This window comes from Argopecten irradians, chromosome 7 (genome assembly GCF_041381155.1).
Source record: "Argopecten irradians isolate NY chromosome 7, Ai_NY, whole genome shotgun sequence".
NCBI classification, from domain to species: domain Eukaryota; kingdom Metazoa; phylum Mollusca; class Bivalvia; order Pectinida; family Pectinidae; genus Argopecten; species Argopecten irradians.
This window is the reverse complement of record NC_091140.1, coordinates 5,218,426-5,237,647: the sequence shown is the minus strand read 5'-3', so window position 1 is coordinate 5,237,647 and position 19,222 is coordinate 5,218,426. Positions and strand designations below refer to the sequence as shown.

General features: G+C 36.9%; 1 protein-coding gene and 1 long non-coding RNA gene across 4 annotated transcripts in view; both read right to left on the bottom strand.

The window, feature by feature from the left end:
* Positions 1-13,442, bottom strand: part of LOC138327346 (phosphatidylinositol-3-phosphate phosphatase MTMR7-like) — a 28,335-nt gene extending 14,893 nt beyond the window's left edge. For all 3 annotated transcript variants that reach the window (XR_011209034.1, XM_069273366.1, XM_069273367.1), the window contains exons 1-7: positions 13,435-13,442; positions 7,732-7,894; positions 7,315-7,466; positions 6,871-6,999; positions 5,726-5,860; positions 4,665-4,797; positions 4,130-4,239 (exon numbers count right to left, since the gene is read on the bottom strand). Coding sequence is in view for 2 of the 3 variants with exons in the window: in XM_069273366.1 (XP_069129467.1) it covers positions 4,130-4,239; positions 4,665-4,797; positions 5,726-5,860; positions 6,871-6,999; positions 7,315-7,466; positions 7,732-7,885 (813 nt within the window). In the remaining variant the exon portion in view is untranslated. The remainder of the gene's footprint in view (positions 1-4,129; positions 4,240-4,664; positions 4,798-5,725; positions 5,861-6,870; positions 7,000-7,314; positions 7,467-7,731; positions 7,895-13,434) is intronic.
* The window catches only part of LOC138327348 (uncharacterized), a 153,897-nt gene that overhangs the window by 101,437 nt on the left and 33,238 nt on the right, over positions 1-19,222 (bottom strand). The gene's annotated exons all lie outside the window — the stretch shown is intronic.

Here is a 19,222-nt window from a genome sequence, read left to right as displayed (position 1 = left end):
TATAACAGACTTAAATAGACTATGAATACAGACCTGTCTATCCATCCCTATAACAGACTTACATTGACTATGATCACAGATGTGTCTATCCATCCCTATAACAGATATACATTGACTATGTAACAGACTTACATTGACTATGATTACAGACATGTCTATCCATCCCTATAACAGATATACATTGACTATGTAACAGACTTACATTGACTATGATTACAGAGATGTCTATCCATCCCTATAACAGACTTACATTGACTATGAATACAGACGTGTCTATCCATCCCTACAACAGACTTACATTGACTATGATCACAGATTTGTTTATCCGTCGCTATAACAGACTTACATTGACTATGATCACAGATGTGTCTATCCATCCCTATAACAGATTTACATTGACTATGAATACAGACGTGTCTATCCATCCCTATAACAGACTTACATTGACTATGTAACGGACTTACATTGACTATGATCACAGATGTGTCTATCCATCCCTATAACAGACTGACATTGACTATGAATACAGACATGTCTATCCATCCCTATAACAGACTTACATTGACTATGAATACAGACGTGTCTATCCATCCCTATAACAGACTGACATTGACTATGAATACAGACATGTCTATCCATCCCTATAACAGACTTACATTGACTATGATCACAGACGTGTCTATCCATCCCTATAACAGACTTACATTGACTATGTATCAGACTTACATTTACTATGAATACAGACATGTCTATCCATCCCTATAACAGACTTACATTGACTATGATCACAGACGTGTCTATCCATCCCTATAACAGACTTACATTGACTATGTAACAGACTTACATTGACTATGATCACAGATGTGTCTATCCATCCCTATAACAGACTTACATTGACTATGATCACAGATGTGTCTATCCATCCCTATAACAGACTTACATTGACTATGAATACAGACATGTCTATCCATCCCTATAATAGACTTACATTGACTATGTAACAGACTTACATTGACTATGATCACAGATGTGTCTATCCATCCCTATAACAGACTTACATTGACTATGAATACAGACATGTCTATCCATCCCTATAACAGACTTACATTGACTATGATCACAGACGTGTCTATCCATCCCTATAACAGACTTACATTGACTATGTATCAGACTTACATTTACTATGAATACAGACATGTCTATCCATCCCTATAACAGACTTACATTGACTATGTAACAGACTTACATTGACTATGATTACAGACATGTCTATCCATCCCTATAACAGACTTACATTGACTATGAATACAGACCTGTCTATCCATCCCTATAACAGACTTACATTGACTATAAATACAGACATGTCTATCCATCCCTATAACAGATATACATATACTATGAATACAGACATGTCTATCCATCGCTATAACAGACTTACATTGACTATGAATACAGACATGTCTATCCATCCCTATAACAGATATACATTGAATATGAAATACAGACGTGTCTATCCATCCCTATAACAGACTTACATAGACTATGATTACAGACCTGTCTATCCATCCCTATAACAGACTTACATTGACTATGATCACAGACGTGTCTATCCATCCCTATAACAGACTTACATAGACTATGAATACAGACGTGTCTATCCATCCCTATAACAGACTTACATTGACTATGAATACAGACGTGTCTATCCATCCCTATAATAGACTTACATTGACTATGATCACAGATGTGTCTATCCATCCCTATAACAGACTTACATTGACTATGATCACAGATGTGTCTATCCATCCCTATAACAGACTTACATTGACTATGATCACAGATGTGTCTATTCATCCCTATAACAGACTTACATTGACTATGTAACAGACTTACATTGACTATGAATACAGACGTGTCTATCCATCCCTATAACAGACTTACATTGACTATGTAACAGACTTACATTGACTATGATTACAGATGTGTCTATCCATCCCTATAACAGACTTACATATACTATGAATACAGACCTGTCTATCCATCCCTATAACAGACTTACATTGACTATGATCACAGATGTGTCTATCCATCCCTATAACAGACTTACATTGACTATGATCACAGATGTGTCTATCCATCCCTATAACAGACTTACATTGACTATGTAACAGACTTACATTGACTATGATCACAGATGTGTCTATCCATCCCTATAACAGACTTACATTGACTATGATTACAGATGTGTCTATCCATCCCTATAACAGACTTAAATAGACTATGAATACAGACCTGTCTATCCATCCCTATAACAGACTTACATTGACTATGATCACAGATGTGTCTATCCATCCCTATAACAGATTTACATTGACTATGAATACAGACGTGTCTATCCATCCCTATAACAGACTTACATTGACTATGTAACGGACTTACATTGACTATGATCACAGATGTGTCTATCCATCCCTATAACAGACTGACATTGACTATGAATACAGACATGTCTATCCATCCCTATAACAGACTTACATTGACTATGAATACAGACGTGTCTATCCATCCCTATAACAGACTGACATTGACTATGAATACAGACATGTCTATCCATCCCTATAACAGACTTACATTGACTATGATCACAGACGTGTCTATCCATCCCTATAACAGACTTACATTGACTATGTATCAGACTTACATTTACTATGAATACAGACATGTCTATCCATCCCTATAACAGACTTACATTGACTATGATCACAGACGTGTCTATCCATCCCTATAACAGACTTACATTGACTATGTAACAGACTTACATTGACTATGATCACAGATGTGTCTATCCATCCCTATAACAGACTTACATTGACTATGATCACAGATGTGTCTATCCATCCCTATAACAGACTTACATTGACTATGAATACAGACATGTCTATCCATCCCTATAATAGACTTACATTGACTATGTAACAGACTTACATTGACTATGATCACAGATGTGTCTATCCATCCCTATAACAGACTTACATTGACTATGAATACAGACATGTCTATCCATCCCTATAACAGACTTACATTGACTATGATCAAAGACGTGTCTATCCATCCCTATAACAGACTTACATTGACTATGTATCAGACTTACATTTACTATGAATACAGACATGTCTATCCATCCCTATAACAGACTTACATTGACTATGTAACAGACTTACATTGACTATGATTACAGACATGTCTATCCATCCCTATAACAGACTTACATTGACTATGAATACAGACCTGTCTATCCATCCCTATAACAGACTTACATTGACTATGAATACAGACATGTCTATCCATCCCTATAACAGATATACATATACTATGAATACAGACATGTCTATCCATCGCTATAACAGACTTACATTGACTATGAATACAGACATGTCTATCCATCCCTATAACAGATATACATTGAATATGAATACAGACGTGTCTATCCATCCCTATAACAGACTTACATAGACTATGATTACAGACCTGTCTATCCATCCCTATAACAGACTTACATTGACTATGATCACAGATGTGTCTATCCATCCCTATAACAGACTTACATTGACTATGAATACAGACCTGTCTATCCATCCCTATAACAGACTTACATTGACTATGAATACAGACCTGTCTATCCATCGCTATAACAGACTTACATTGACTATGATCACAGATGTGTCTATCCATCCCTATAACAGACTTACATTGACTATGAATACAGATGTGTCTATCCATCCCTATAACAGACTTACATTGACTATGATCACAGATGTGTCTATCCATCCCTATAACAGACTTACATTGACTATGTAACAGACTTACATTGACTATGAATACAGACGTGTATATCCATCCCTATAACAGACTTACATAGACTATGAATACAGACCTGTCTATCCATCCCTATAACAGACTTACATTGACTATGATCACAGATGTGTCTATCCATCCCTATAACAGACTTACATTGACTATGTAACAGACTTACATTTACTATGATCACAGATGTGTCTATCCATCCCTATAACAGACTTACATTGACTATGATCACAGATGTGTCTATCAATCCCTATAACAGACTTACATTTACTATGAATACAGACGTGTCTATCACTGATTTAATGTGTTTCAGCCAACCACTTCCCTCTATACTGGACAGGAATGCATTCATTGATGGATTTTTCAGTTCACATACTGAAAAAAGAAACCAGCCAGATATATACAAAAAAACAAAGTTTATGGGCAACAGTATGAAATTCCAATAAAACGTTTCTCTTATACTTCAGTAAGAATGTTTCACAGTGGAATTCATTTGAGCATCAAACTGTACCTAAATGTAAGTTTATCTTCCATGCCAACAGGTACTGTATAGCTGGCTCTTTTAATGAGGAAAATATTTTCAGGATTTATTTTCATGGATCATTGCTATGACTGCAAACATTTGATTCATAAAATAATGAGAAATCAATGAGAATTATATGCATCCTTACTGCCAATTCATGAAATATTAAAACCGTTGAAATTTAATTTTCCAGTTTTTAGTCAATATCTTCCAGCAGAAACACCCAGCCATAATACATGCATACGGTAACATCCATGAAACACCAAAAATAACTTACCATCGATTAACTTCTGTAAGCCATTCCTCATCACATGAATGTTTTCTATGCCAAGGAACTGGAACTTGATATCAGAGTAGAAGTTTTCATTCTCGTATCCCTTTCCAGCTGCTTTGTTAGCCATCGCATTGATCTGCGGAAAAAACACAAAACTATCACAACATTCCTTAGGAAATCTAGCACAAAACCACAACAACATTTCTTAGGAAACCTAGCACAAAACTACAACAACATTCCTTAGAAAACCTAGCACAAAACTACAACAGCACAAAACTACAACAAATTTCTTAGGAAACCTAGCACAAAACTACAACAACATTTCTTAGGAAACCTAGCACAAAACTACAACAACATTTCTTAGGAAACCTAGCACAAAACTACAACAAATTTCTTAGGAAACCTAGCACAAAACTACAACAACATTTCTTAGGAAACCTAGCACAAAACTACAACATTCCTAAAGGATATATACAATTGATAAAAAAAAACCTTGGGAAGTTTACAGAGCATTCGTTGTTTATGGCCTTGTATCAATATAAAATATTTTTTTTTTTGTATTTTCGTTTTTTTTGTAATTTTCGCAATCTTAACTTTGGAAAACAAGCTTTTATACAAAATATTTATGGTGTACTCAAACTGAAGTGAGTGAATCACATATATCACTCAAAACTTTGAATTCATATGTCTTTAACCACACTCGGGTGCTCTTTAGAGATTTGACTATGATATGATTGCATTTGACAACAACACCACCCAGGAATGAACTTCACTACTGTAAACAAACTTTCTCTCACGTGTGATTTACTTTAGCGATACAAATAACTTCGTGAAAATTCATCTCCAGGAACTAACATCTACATCAATGATACTGATAAGGATTTTCAGTCATTTTCACCAATCCGTGAATGTTAATCTTCACGAACATGTTTTGGAATGAAATTTGCGAAATTGAGTAGCTGTAAAATAGAACAGGTTTACAGTATCTTTGTAGACCTTGAAGGTATTTCATTCGGTCAGCAAGATTGTTGATAAAAGTATATTGAAGTCCAGTTGAAACTTACCTTTGGCCTTGTGTCCACAACATACAGAAACTTGGAGGAGGGATTCGCCCTCAATATGGCGTGTAGCATCTGTTCGTCCTCAACACAGCGGGCACTGAACCCAGAGAGAGGCTGGCTACATCTACAGATAGCAGCCTACAGACAACAAAAACATTGTGGTGTTTGAAAAGTCAAGTTCATTGAACCTTTTGTCCCAACTGGAAATTTATCATTACCATGAAAACATGGGAAAATCGTTCGTAATAAACTATGATAATTGCATATTTTAACAACTGCACAACTCTGACTATTTAATATATAATTATAATTTGCTTTAATAAGGGGACATAACTCTTTTTATTGACTATGATCACCACTTGCTTTAACAAGGGGACATAACTCTTTCATTGACTATGATCACCACTTGCTTTAATTAGGGGACATAACTTTTTTATTGACTATGATCACAATTATGTTTGCTTTAAAAAGGGGACATAACTCTTTATGGGCTATGATCACCATTTACTTTAACAAGGGGAGATAACTCTTTTATTGACTATGATCACCTTGAGCTTTAACAAGGGGACATAACTCTTTTATAGACTATGATCACCATTTGCTTTAACAAGGGGACATAACTCTTTTATAGACTATGATCACCATTTGCTTTAATAAGGGGACATAACTCTTTTATAGACTATGATCACCATTTGCTTTAACAAGGGGACATAACTCTTTTATTGACTGATCACCATTTACTTTAACAAGGGGACTTAACTCTTTTATAGACTATGATCACCATTTGCTTTAACAAGGGGACAAACTCTTTTATTGACTAAGACCACCATTTGCTTTAACAAGGGGACATAACTCTTTTATTGACTGATCACCATTTACTTTAACAAGGGGACATAACTCTTTTATAGACTATGATCACCATTTACTTTAACAAGGGGACATAACTCTTTTATTGACTATGATCACCATTTGCTTTAACAAGGGGACATAACTCTTTTATTGACCGATCACCATTTACTTTAACAAGGTAACATTACTCTGTTATTGACTCTGATCACCATTTGCATTAACAAGGGGACATAACTCTTTTATTGACTAAGACCACCAGTAAGTTTGCTTTAATAAGGGGACATAACTCTGAAACCAACCTGATTGTCTCTATGTAGGTAGGAGAGAGCGGGCAGTCGTCCCCGACTTCTGAACTTTGAACTGCCGACCAGTATAGGTGTTGATGCTGTGACAGGGACATACAGGTCTCGAGGGTACGTATCGCACAACTGTGGAAACAAAGATGTTACTATAAATAAAGTTAACATTAGTAGGCATAAAGTAAATAACAAGAATGTTACTATAAATAGAAGTTTTCTATAAAAATATGTAGCTGAAAAACACACACAATGTCACAGTCAATACCTAAATTCATTCCCCAAGGGCAGATAACTCAGTAATACAAAATATGCAAGAGTTTATTAATTAGTTAGTTACTGGTTTACCGCATGCATGAAACTGCATATTACAAGAAGTAGAGCATCAAAGAAAATGAAAAGTTGATTCTCATCAATTATACAGGACATGATCACAAAAACAATCACCTCATACTCTTTATTCATACTCGTTAGAACCCAGAGCTCGTTAGGGATCCCCATCCTCAGGTATTCTGTCTGTGTATCATACATGTCCCATCCATAAGACTTCTGTGCAGCGGGTAGGGAGAAATGGAAGGCATATAGAGCATCTATACTGGCTGAAAAGGACAAAAAGGACAACATATTATCTGGAAATCACTGATACCAATAAACCTTTACTTCATAATTTTTCATTTAGGCCAGAAATAATTAATCATTATTATTAGAGTACTTTGACTTTGGAACACAGTGGTTGGGGTGGTTAAAATGCTCAGATTCATTACCATTAGCCCTTTACACCCTGGGTCGCGAGTTCAAAACCCATGTGGGACAGTTGCCAAGTTCTGACAACATGGTGTGTATACATGAGATGTTTAAACTAACCTGGCCTTGAAAGGTCCACCAGTGATTCGTATATATCCTGGCATTCTCTATCTTTAGGGATGACAAAGGTCACACATCGGAAATCTTTACATCGTAGCTGTAACGGGGAGCCTCCTGTAGTCAACGGCAACCGATCAATGGCTGCTATGTGCATATGTAAAATCTGAAACAAAATGAAAATGACAAGGAAAACATTTTTCAGTGTTTCCAATACTGAATCATCAAATTGCACTTATCGATATCCACACTAATTAATCATTATTTAACAGGGTTTTTCTAGCATTTACTCTAAAACTTGACGGTGCTAAATTAAATACATTTTCATTATCCCCAGCTATAGCCCTGATGTTAAATGTTCTTCATTACCAGTCAGACTTGAACATATCCCATTCAATTTTTACATCTCTTTATTCCTAGCCCTAGCGATTGAATCTTATGTCCATATTCTACACCACCCGCGGCGTTAATTGTAGGATAAAGGGAAAGAACACTTTATGGAAGAGATAATGATGCTCTTTGCCAGATGATTATGCAAGGACACATAAACATTGACAATCTGGAGACAAAAAAACAATATCCTTCTTTAATTTCATGATTGCTCACCAGTCTTAATCAATTGTCTGTATATAACATCAAAGGTCCGTACTAACGGACTGTAGCATGTGTAGCAGCCTCATTATAGTTACTTCTACTCCAACATCGATCTCTGGTGTAAGGGATTTTTTATCATTGGTTCTACTCCAACATTGATCTCTGGTGTAAGGGATTTTTTATCATTGGTTCTACTCCAACATTGATCTCTGGTGTAAGGGATTTTTTATCATTGGTTCTACTCCAACATTGATCTCTGGTGTAAGGGATTTTTTATCATTGGTTCTACTCCAACATTGATCTCTGGTGTAAGGGATTTTTTATCATTGGTTCTACTCCAACATTGATCTCTAGTGTTAGGGATTTTTATCATTGGTTCTACTCCAACATTGATCTCCTATTCGCCTGTAAGGGATTTTTATCAGACCGATTCTAACCTTATTAGACAGTATAGAAAAATCATATCATATGTTGAGAGGTCGTCTTGGTGCAGCTGTCTTTGAAGAAAATTTTAACGTTACAATAGACAAAGGTAAAATTTGATAAATCAATGATACACAATAGTTAGTATACTTCTGTAATGTGTGTGATCTCTGAGCATGGAAACTGTTAATACTGGCACTGAATGGCTCTAACATACAGCTCAATGTGAGGTGAGTGAGTAAAGACAGAACACAATTGATCAAAGTGAACAAACAATGTAAGGGATTTTTTTTATCATTGGTTCTACTCCAACATTTGATCTCTAGTGTTCAAGGGTATTTTTTTATCATTGGTTCTACTCCAACATTGATCTCTGGTGTAAGGGATTTTTGTCATTTGGTTTCTACTCCAACATTGTTCTCTGGTGTTAGGGATTTTTATCATTGGTTCTACTCTCGAACGTTGATCTCTGGTGTTTAGGTTTTTTTATCATTGGTTCTACTCCAACATCTGATCTCTGGTGTAAGGGATTTTAATCATTGGTTTCTCACTCACAAAACAATGATCCTCTGGTGTAAGGGATTTTTTATCATTGGTTCATACTCCAACATTGATCTTGGTTGTTTTAGTGTTAAGGGAATTGTTTATCATTGGTTCTACTCCACACATTGATATCTCTGGTGTAAGGGATTTTTTATCATTGTTCTACTCCAACATTGATCTATGGTGTAAGGGATTTTTTTATCATTGGTTCTACTCCAACACTTGATCTCTAGTGTCTAGGGATATTTTTATCATTGGTTTCTACTCCAAAAGATTGATCTCTACGTGTTACCCTCGGATTTTTATCATCTGGTTCTACTCCAACAATTGTTATCTAGTGTTTAGGGATTTATTATCATTGGACTTACCAACATTGATCTCACCAGTGCATAGGGATTTTTATCATTGGTTCTACTACAGACTTTGATCTCTAGTGTTAGGGATTTTTATCTATTGGTTTCTACTCCAAACATTGGTTCTCTAGTGTTAGATGAGATTTTTATCATTTTTACTTCCAACATTGATCTCCCAGGTGTTAGGGATTTTTATCATTGGTTCTACTCCATACATGATCTCTAGTGTTAGGGATTTTTATCATTGTGTTCTACTCCAACATAGATCTCTAGTGTAGGGATTTTAATCATTGGTTAAAAGCTCCAACAATGAATCTCTAAGTGTTATGGATTGTTTATCATTGGTTCTACTCAATCATTGATCTCTAGTGTAAGTGGATATTTTTTCAATTGTTCTAACTCATCAACATTGATCTCTACGTGTTGGGATTATTATCATTGGGTTACTATCTCAAACATTGATTCCTACTAGAGATAAGGGATTTTTTTATCATTGGTCTATACACCAACATTGAATCTCTAGTGTTAGGGAATTTATATCATTGTTATCAACTCCAACATTGATCTCTAGTGTTCAGGGATTTATTATCATTGGTTTCTACTCCAACATTGATCTCTCTTGTTAGGGGATTTTTTATCATTGGTTTCTACTTCAACATTGATCTCTGGTGTAAGGGATTTTTCATCATTGGGTTCTCCACCAACATTGATCTCAGGTGTTAAGGATTTTTTGTACATTTGGTTCTAACTCCAACATTGATCACTATTGTTAGGGGATTTTTATCATTGGTTCTACTCCAACAATGATCTCTAGTGTTAGGGATTTTTGTCATTGGTTCTACCTCCAACATTGAACTCTTAGTGGTTAGGATTTTATCATTGGTTCTACTTCACTACATTGATTCATCCTATGTGTTAGGGATTTATTAACATTGGTTTCTACTCCAACATTGAATCTCCTCATATTCGCCATCTGTAAAGGGATTTTTTATCAGACCGACTTTAACATTAATACAGGACTGTATAGAAACATCATATCATATGTTGACGGAGGTCGTCCTAGGTGCAGCTGGGGTTTTGAGAAAATTTTAAAGGTTAACAATGAGGGACAAAGTAAAATTTGTTAAATCAATGAATACACGTATAGTAAGTATAACTTCTGTATTTTGTGTGATACTGGATGAGCTCAATGGAAACTGTCTGAATAATGGCCACTGAATGTGCTTCTAACATAACAGCTCAATGTGAGGTGAGTGAGTAAAGAACAGAACACAATTGATCAAAGTGAAACAAATATTAGGTCACTAATTAAGTGGACTAAACCAGTCGAGACCTTGACTTTTAACAAAAATCTTAATAGAGAGAAAATCACCTTTTCGGGCCCTACAATGTATTTTTATTTTAATAACTGGACAGCTCTATACATAGGTCACATCCTCTTTTCATTGTAGAACAAAACAGTAAAAAGAAAAATCAGGTCCAGAGATTTAAAAAGCAAGAACAATAGGCTTTAATGCTACCACTAATAGGACATTTATAGTGAAAATTTTAAATACAACTAAGAAAATGAAAATGTCAACAAAAATGTTAGGAATTTAACTTCATTAATTCAGTTCTACCAATTGTTTAGTAACACTTGCGAATGATCGATTCAGTCCATTATGAAATGCTTTTTTTCTTGTGATGTTGTTACGGTCAAAGGTCATGATATCACCACAGAAATCGAGAAGATCAGTGACTAGTATTTAGGTATAAAAGTATAAAATGTTCAACTAGCGTGGCTTCCATGAAAGTTCACATTATCTTAAATATGTATTTCCAGAGCAGTGGACAAGCTCTTGATACAATAATTTTGTGTCTACTTTACTTTCAATTTATATTCAAAACAATAAATAATATCCCCGCAATTTAAGGGCTATTACTGACAATAGTACGCAATCTTTTATTACGTTCTAGTAATATTAATTCCTAAAATAATTGACATTGGCATTCAAAGCTACTGTAAAAATCTTCTACATGTATTTTTGGTTCTCGACATTACCCCTTAAAATTCAATCATTGATATAACACTGGGTGACCATTTAAAAAGTGGATGTGACATGGACCGTTACCCACACCTTCACGTTTTACCGTCGGCGTCCACCAAAGATGAGAATATGGACTTACCCATAATTCCCGTTTACCCATCGGGTCCCACAAAGATGAGACAGTGACTTTCCCATACTTCCCGTTGTACCCTGGGGCTTCCCACAGACGATCGAGATAAGAACTTACCACACTTTTTCCCGTTTACCTGCGGAGTCCACAAAGATGAGAAAAGACTTACCCACTACTTCCCCGTTTTCACGCACCGGCCTGTCAACAAGACGAGGTCATGAACGTAACCACACTTCCCGTTTACCTGTAGGCCCGTCCTCACAATGTTGAGATATGGACTTTACCCATACTTTCCCGTTTACACCGCGGGGTCCACAAAGATTGAGATGGTGACTTTCCCATACTTCCCGTTTACCCGGGAGCGTCCACAATGATGATATATGGACTTACCCACACTTAGCACGCTTTACCTGCGGCCGTCCACAAGTAGATGAGATATGGACTTACCAACCTGTTGTGATAACAGTTTTACCCGCCAGCTCTCCACCAAGATGAGATATGAATTACCCCACCACTTCCCGTTTACCCCGCTGTTGTCCCACAGATGAGATATGACTATACCAACACTACACTTACCCGTTAACCCGCGGCGTCCCACAAAGATGCGATATAGACTTACCCATCACTTCCTGGTTACACAACGCGAGTTGTCCACAAAGAGATGACATATGACCTACCACACACTTCCCGTTTACACCGCGCGCATCCACAAAGATGAGATATGACGTTACCCAACACTTCCGTTTAATACCTGCCGCGGTTCTCACAAAGATGTAGATATGGACTTTACCCACACTTCCCTGTTTACATGCACGCATCCAAAAAAAGATGACATATGACTTAACCCTCACTTCCTGTTCCTCCCCTAGTGGCGATCCACAAAGATGAGAAATGGACCTTACCTCACAACTTCCCGTTTAACCACCCCGCTGCAACCACAAAAATGAGAGTTCACTGAGACTAAACCATACTTACCCGGTTTAACCTGCAGCACCCACAAAGAGGATATACTGAATTACCCACAACTTCCCGTATTCCCCGCATTCTGTCCACAAAAAAATGATGAGATAAGACTTATCACACACTTCCCCGTGTACCGCTAGGCCGTCCACACAGATGAAGATATTGACTAACCTCACACTTCCCGTTTTCCTCCGCAGCGCTTCCACAAGTTGAGATATGACTTACCCACCTTTTCTCGATTACCTGTGGCGTCCTCTAATGAATGAAATATGAGCCCTACACACAATTTCAAGTTTTACAACAGCTGGCAATCCACAAAGATGGTTTATGACTTAACCAACACTTACTATTTACCCACGGCATTCCACAAAGATTGAGATATGACTAAACCACACACTTTCCGTTAACAACCCGTGGCATCCACAAAGGATGAGTATATGGCACATACCCACACTACCTGTTTACCCGCGGCGTCCACAAAAGATGAGAATATGACTAACCCACACTTCCCCCGTTTACGCCGCTCAGGGCGACCACAAAAGTTCGAGATATGGAATTACCCACATCTTCCCGGGGGGTTTACCCTCGGGCAATCCACAAAGAGGAAGATATGACTTTACCACACTTTCCCGTTTATCCTCTGCGTTCCACAAAGATGAGATATGAACCATACCCACACTTCCCGTTACTCCGCGGCAACCACAAAGATGATACATGACTTACCCCACACTTCCCGTTTTACTGCCCGCGTCACACAAAGATGAGTATGACTTACCCACACTTCCCTGTTTACCTGACGCATCCACAAAGATGACCTTATGACTTACCCTCACTTCCTGTTTCGAGAGTAGGCGTCCACAAAGGATGAGATTTGACTTCACCTCACACATCCTGACTTCCCGTTTACGCCACCCAGCTGCCATCCACAAAAATGAGATACTGGACTAACCATTACTTCCCGTTTACCCCTGCAAGCACACACAAAGAATAGAATATGAAATGACCCACAACTTCCCCGTATCCCCGCATCGATCCACAAAGAAGAAGTCATGACTTTACCCACACTTCCCGAATACCCCGCGGCGTTCCGACATAATAAATGATATATGACTTACACCCGACTTCCTTTTTCAGACCTCGTGCGTTCACCACAAGACCGAGTTATGAGCTTACCCACATTTTCCGTTTACCCGCGGACGTCCAACAAAGATGAGATATGACCTTACCCACACTTCCAGTTATAACAGCAGGCATCCACAAAGAGGAGAAATGACTTACCCACTCTTCCAGTTTTTACCACGGCGTCCACTAAGATGAATTATGACATACCCACACTTCCTGTTTTACCCCTGCGTCCACAAAGATGAGAAATGACCTATCCCACACTTTCCTGTTTTACCCGTGGCCATCCAACAAAAGATGAGATGCCTTACCCACACTTACCCCGTTTATTCGCGGGGTCACATCCCACCAAGATTTGATTTGACTTACCCACCCCTTAGGACGAGGCAATTACCGTTTATCCGCGGCGTCCACAAAGATGAGATAATAACATACCCACACTTTCCGCCTAACCCGAGGTGCATCCACAAAGATGTGTATATAATGACCTTACCACACTTCCTGTTTTTCCGCGGCGTCCACAAAGATGAGATTATGACATACCCCACTCTTCAGTTTACCCGCGGGCGTCCAACAAAGATGAGATAATTTGACTCTACCAACATCATTCCCGTTTAACCCCCGCGGCACTCCACAAAGAGGAGATATGACATACACACACTTCCCTTTTAACACGCGCGTCCAACAAAGAAGAGATATGACCCTACACACACTTCCCGTTTACACGCTGCGTCCACAATGATTAGATATGCCCACCCACACGTTCCTGTTTGACCAGTTGGCATCCCACAAGAGATGAGAATACTTACCCACACACTTCACGTCTAATTCGCCTTGGCAACCACAAAGTTGTGATTTGACTTACCCACACTTCCCGTTTATATCCTCGTCGTCCATAAAAAGACTAGTGATATGACCCTACCCCACACTATCCCGTTTACCCGCGGGCATCCACAAAGTATGAGATATGAACTTGCCCATACCTTCGCCGTCTACTCCCGACAGCATCCAAAAAAGATGAGATATGGACTTACCCACAACTTCCCGTTTTACCCGCGGCCGGGGGGGTACACAATGGACGAGGTATGACTTTACACCACTCATTCCCGTTTACCCGCGGCCCGTTCCACAAAGATGAGATATGACTTACCCACACTTCCCCTTTACCTTAAGCTTTACCCGCGGGTCCACATTAGATGAGTTATGACTCACCACACTTCCCGTTTACGCGGCGTCCCACAAAGATGAGATGATGACTTACCCCCACTTACCGTTTACCGCGGCGTCCACAAGATGAGATTTACCCACACTTCCCCGTTTAACCAGCAGGCGTCCACAAAGATGAGATATGACTTACCCACACTTCCGCGTTTACCTGCGGCGTCCACAAAGATGAGATATGACTTACCCATACTTCCCGTTTACCCGCGGCGTCCACAAAGATGAGATATGACTTACCCACAACTTCCCGTTTACCCGCGGCGTCCACAAAGATGAGATATGACTTACCCACACTTCCCGTTTACACCCGCGGCGTCCACAAAGATGCCATATGACTTACCCATACTTCCCGTTTACCCTCGGCGTCCACAAAGATGAGATTGACTTAGTTATGTCCCATGTTAGCCTATTTTGTTTCTAAATAGATAAGTAACACTACAATTGCTTTAAAATGAAATTTTCTCAAATATTTTTTATGGCTAACAGAGTTTGTTTCCTTTGACTACTGAGAACTGTATAGATATACTTTTAGAGATATATTTGCATCAAACTTCCTATGGTATATTTTACTAGTTTGTTTGCCTTATTTTGGCTAACTTTTGCCCTTGAGAACTGTATATAGATATTATTGTTATATTTACTAGAGTTTTGTTTGCCTTTTTTGGCTAACTTTGCCATCTGTGTATATGTATATTATGCTATATTTACTAGAGTTTGTTTGGCTAATTTTGGCTAACTTTGCCCTGAGAACTGTATATAGATTATTATGGCGTATATTTACTAGAGTTTGTTTGCCTTATTTTTGGCTAACTTTGCCTTGAGAACTGTATAGATATTATGGTATATTTACTAGAGTTTGTTTGCCTTATTTTGGCTAACTTTGCCTTGAGAACTGTATAGATATTATGGTATTTTACCTGAGTTTGTTTGCCTGTATGAGAATGATAGATATATGGTATATTTACTAGAGTTTGTTTGCCTTATTTTGGCTAACTTTGCCCTGAGAACTGTATAGATATTATGGTATATTTACTAGAGTTTGTTTGCCTTATTTTGGCTAACTTTGCCCTGAGAACTGTATAAGATATTATGGTATATTTACTAGAGTTTGTTTGCCTTATTTTGGCTAACTTTGCCCTGAGAACTGTATAGATATATATGGTATATTTACTAGAGTTTGTTTGCCTTATTTTGGCTAACTTTGCCCTGAGAACTGTATAGATATTATGGTATATTTACTAGAGTTTGTTTGCCTTATTTTGGCTAACTTTGCCCTGAGAACTGTATAGATATTATGGTATATTTACTAGAGTTTGTTTGCCTTATTTTGGCTAACTTTGCCCTGAGAACTGTATAGATATTATGGTATATTTACTAGAGTTTGTTTGCCTTATTTTGGCTAACTTTGCCCTGAGAACTGTATATAGATATTATGGTATATTTACTAGAGTTTGTTTGCCTTATTTTGGCTAACTTTGCCCTGAGAACTGTATAGATATTATGGTATATTTACTAGAGTTTGTTTGCCTTATTTTGGCTAACTTTGCCCTGAGAACTGTATAGATAGATTATGGTATATTTACTAGAGTTTGTTTGCCTTATTTTGGCTAACTTTGCCCTGAGAACTGTATATAGATATTATGGTATATTTACTAGAGTTTGTTTGCCTTATTTTGGCTAACTTTGCCCTGAGAACTGTATAGATATTATGGTATATTTACTAGAGTTTGTTTGCCTTATTTTGGCTAACTTTGCCCTGAGAACTGTATAGATATTATGGTATATTTACTAGAGTTTGTTTGCCTTATTTTGGCTAACTTTGCCTGAGAACTGTATAGATATTATGGTATATTTACTAGAGTTTGTTTGCCTTATTTTGGCTAACTTTGCCTTGAGAACTGTATAGATATTATGGTATATTTACTAGAGTTTGTTTGCCTTATTTTGGCTAACTTTTGCCCTGAGAACTGTATATAGATATTATGGTATATTTACTAGAGTTTGTTTGCCTTATTTTGGCTAACTTTGCCTGAGAACTGTATAGATATTATGGTATATTTACTAGAGTTTGTTTGCCTTATTTTGGCTAACTTTGCCCTGAGAACTGTATAGATATTATGGTATATTTACTAGAGTTTGTTTGCCTTATTTTGGCTAACTTTGCCCTGAGAACTGTATAGATATTATGGTATATTTACTAGAGTTTGTTTGCCTTATTTTGGCTAACTTTGCCCTGAGAACTGTATAGATATTATGGTATATTTACTAGAGTTTGTTTTGCCTTATTTTGGCTAACTTTGCCCTGAGAACTGTATAGATATTATGGTATATTTACTAGAGTTTGTTTGCCTTATTTTGGCTAACTTTGCCTGAGAACTGTATAGATATTATGGTATATTTACTAGAGTTTGTTTGCCTTATTTTGGCTAACTTTGCCCTGAGAACTGTATAGATATTATGGTATATTTACTAGAGTTTGTTTGCCTTATTTTGGCTAACTTTGCCCTGAGAACTGTATATAGATATTATGGTATATTTACTAGAGTTTGTTTGCCTTATTTTGGCTAACTTTGCCTTGAGAACTGTATAGATATTATGGTATATTTACTAGAGTTTGTTTGCCTTATTTTGGCTAACTTTGCCCTGAGAACTGTATATAGATATTATGGTATATTTACTAGAGTTTGTTTGCCTTATTTTGGCTAACTTTGCCCTGAGAACTGTATATAGATATTATGGTATATTTACTAGAGTTTGTTTGCCTTATTTTGGCTAACTTTGCCCTGAGAACTGTATAGATATTATGGTATATTTACTAGAGTTTGTTTGCCTTATTTTGGCTAACTTTGCCCTGAGAACTGTATAGATATTATGGTATATTTTTTAGAGTTTGTTTGCCTTATTTTGGCTAACTTTGCCCTGAGAACTGTATATAGATATTATGGTATATTTACTAGAGTTTGTTTGCCTTATTTTGGCTAACTTTGCCCTGAGAACTGTATAGATATTATGGTATATTATACTAGAATAGAGTTTGTTTGCCTTATTTTGGCTAACTTTGCCCTGAGAACTGTATAGATATTATGGTATATTTACTAGAGTTTGTTTGCCTTATTTTGGCTAACTTTGCCCTGAGAACTGTATAGATATTATGGTATATTTACTAGAGTTTGTTTGCCTTATTTTGGCTAACTTTGCCCTGAGAACTGTATATAGATATTATGGTATATTTACTAGAGTTTGTTTGCCTTATTTTGGCTAACTTTGCCCTGAGAACTGTATATAGATATTATGGTATATTTACTAGAGTTTGTTTGCCTTATTTTGGCTAACTTTGCCCTGAGAACTGTATAGATATTATGGTATATTTACTAGAGTTTGTTTGCCTTATTTTGGCTAACTTTGCCCTGAGAACTGTATAGATATTATGGTATATTTACTAGAGTTTGTTTGCCTTATTTTGGCTAACTTTGCCCTGAGAACTGTATAGATATTATGGTATATTTACTAGAGTTTGTTTGCCTTATTTTTGGCTAACATTTGCTTTGCCCTGAGAACTGTATAGATATTATGGTATATTTACTAGAGTTTGTTTGCCTTATTTTGGCTAACTTTGCCCTGAGAACTGTATAGATATTATGGTATATTTACTAGAGTTTGTTTGCCTTATTTTGGCTAACTTTGCCTGAGAACTGTATAGATATTATGGTATATTTACTAGAGTTTGTTTGCCTTATTTTGGCTAACTTTGCCCTGAGAACTGTATAGATATTATGGTATATTTACTAGAGTTTGTTTGCCTTATTTTGGCTAACTTTGCCCTGAGAACTGTATATAGATATTATGGTATATTTACTAGAGTTTGTTTGCCTTATTTTGGCTAACTTTGCCCTGAGAACTGTATAGATATTATGGTATATTTACTAGAGTTTGTTTGCCTTATTTTGGCTAACTTTGCCCTGAGAACTGTATAGATATTATGGTATATTTACTAGAGTTTGTTTGCCTTATTTTGGCTAACTTTGCCCTGAGAACTGTATATGATATTATGGTATATTACTAGAGTTGTTTGCTATTTTGGCTAACTTTGCCGAGAACTGTATAGATATTATGGTATA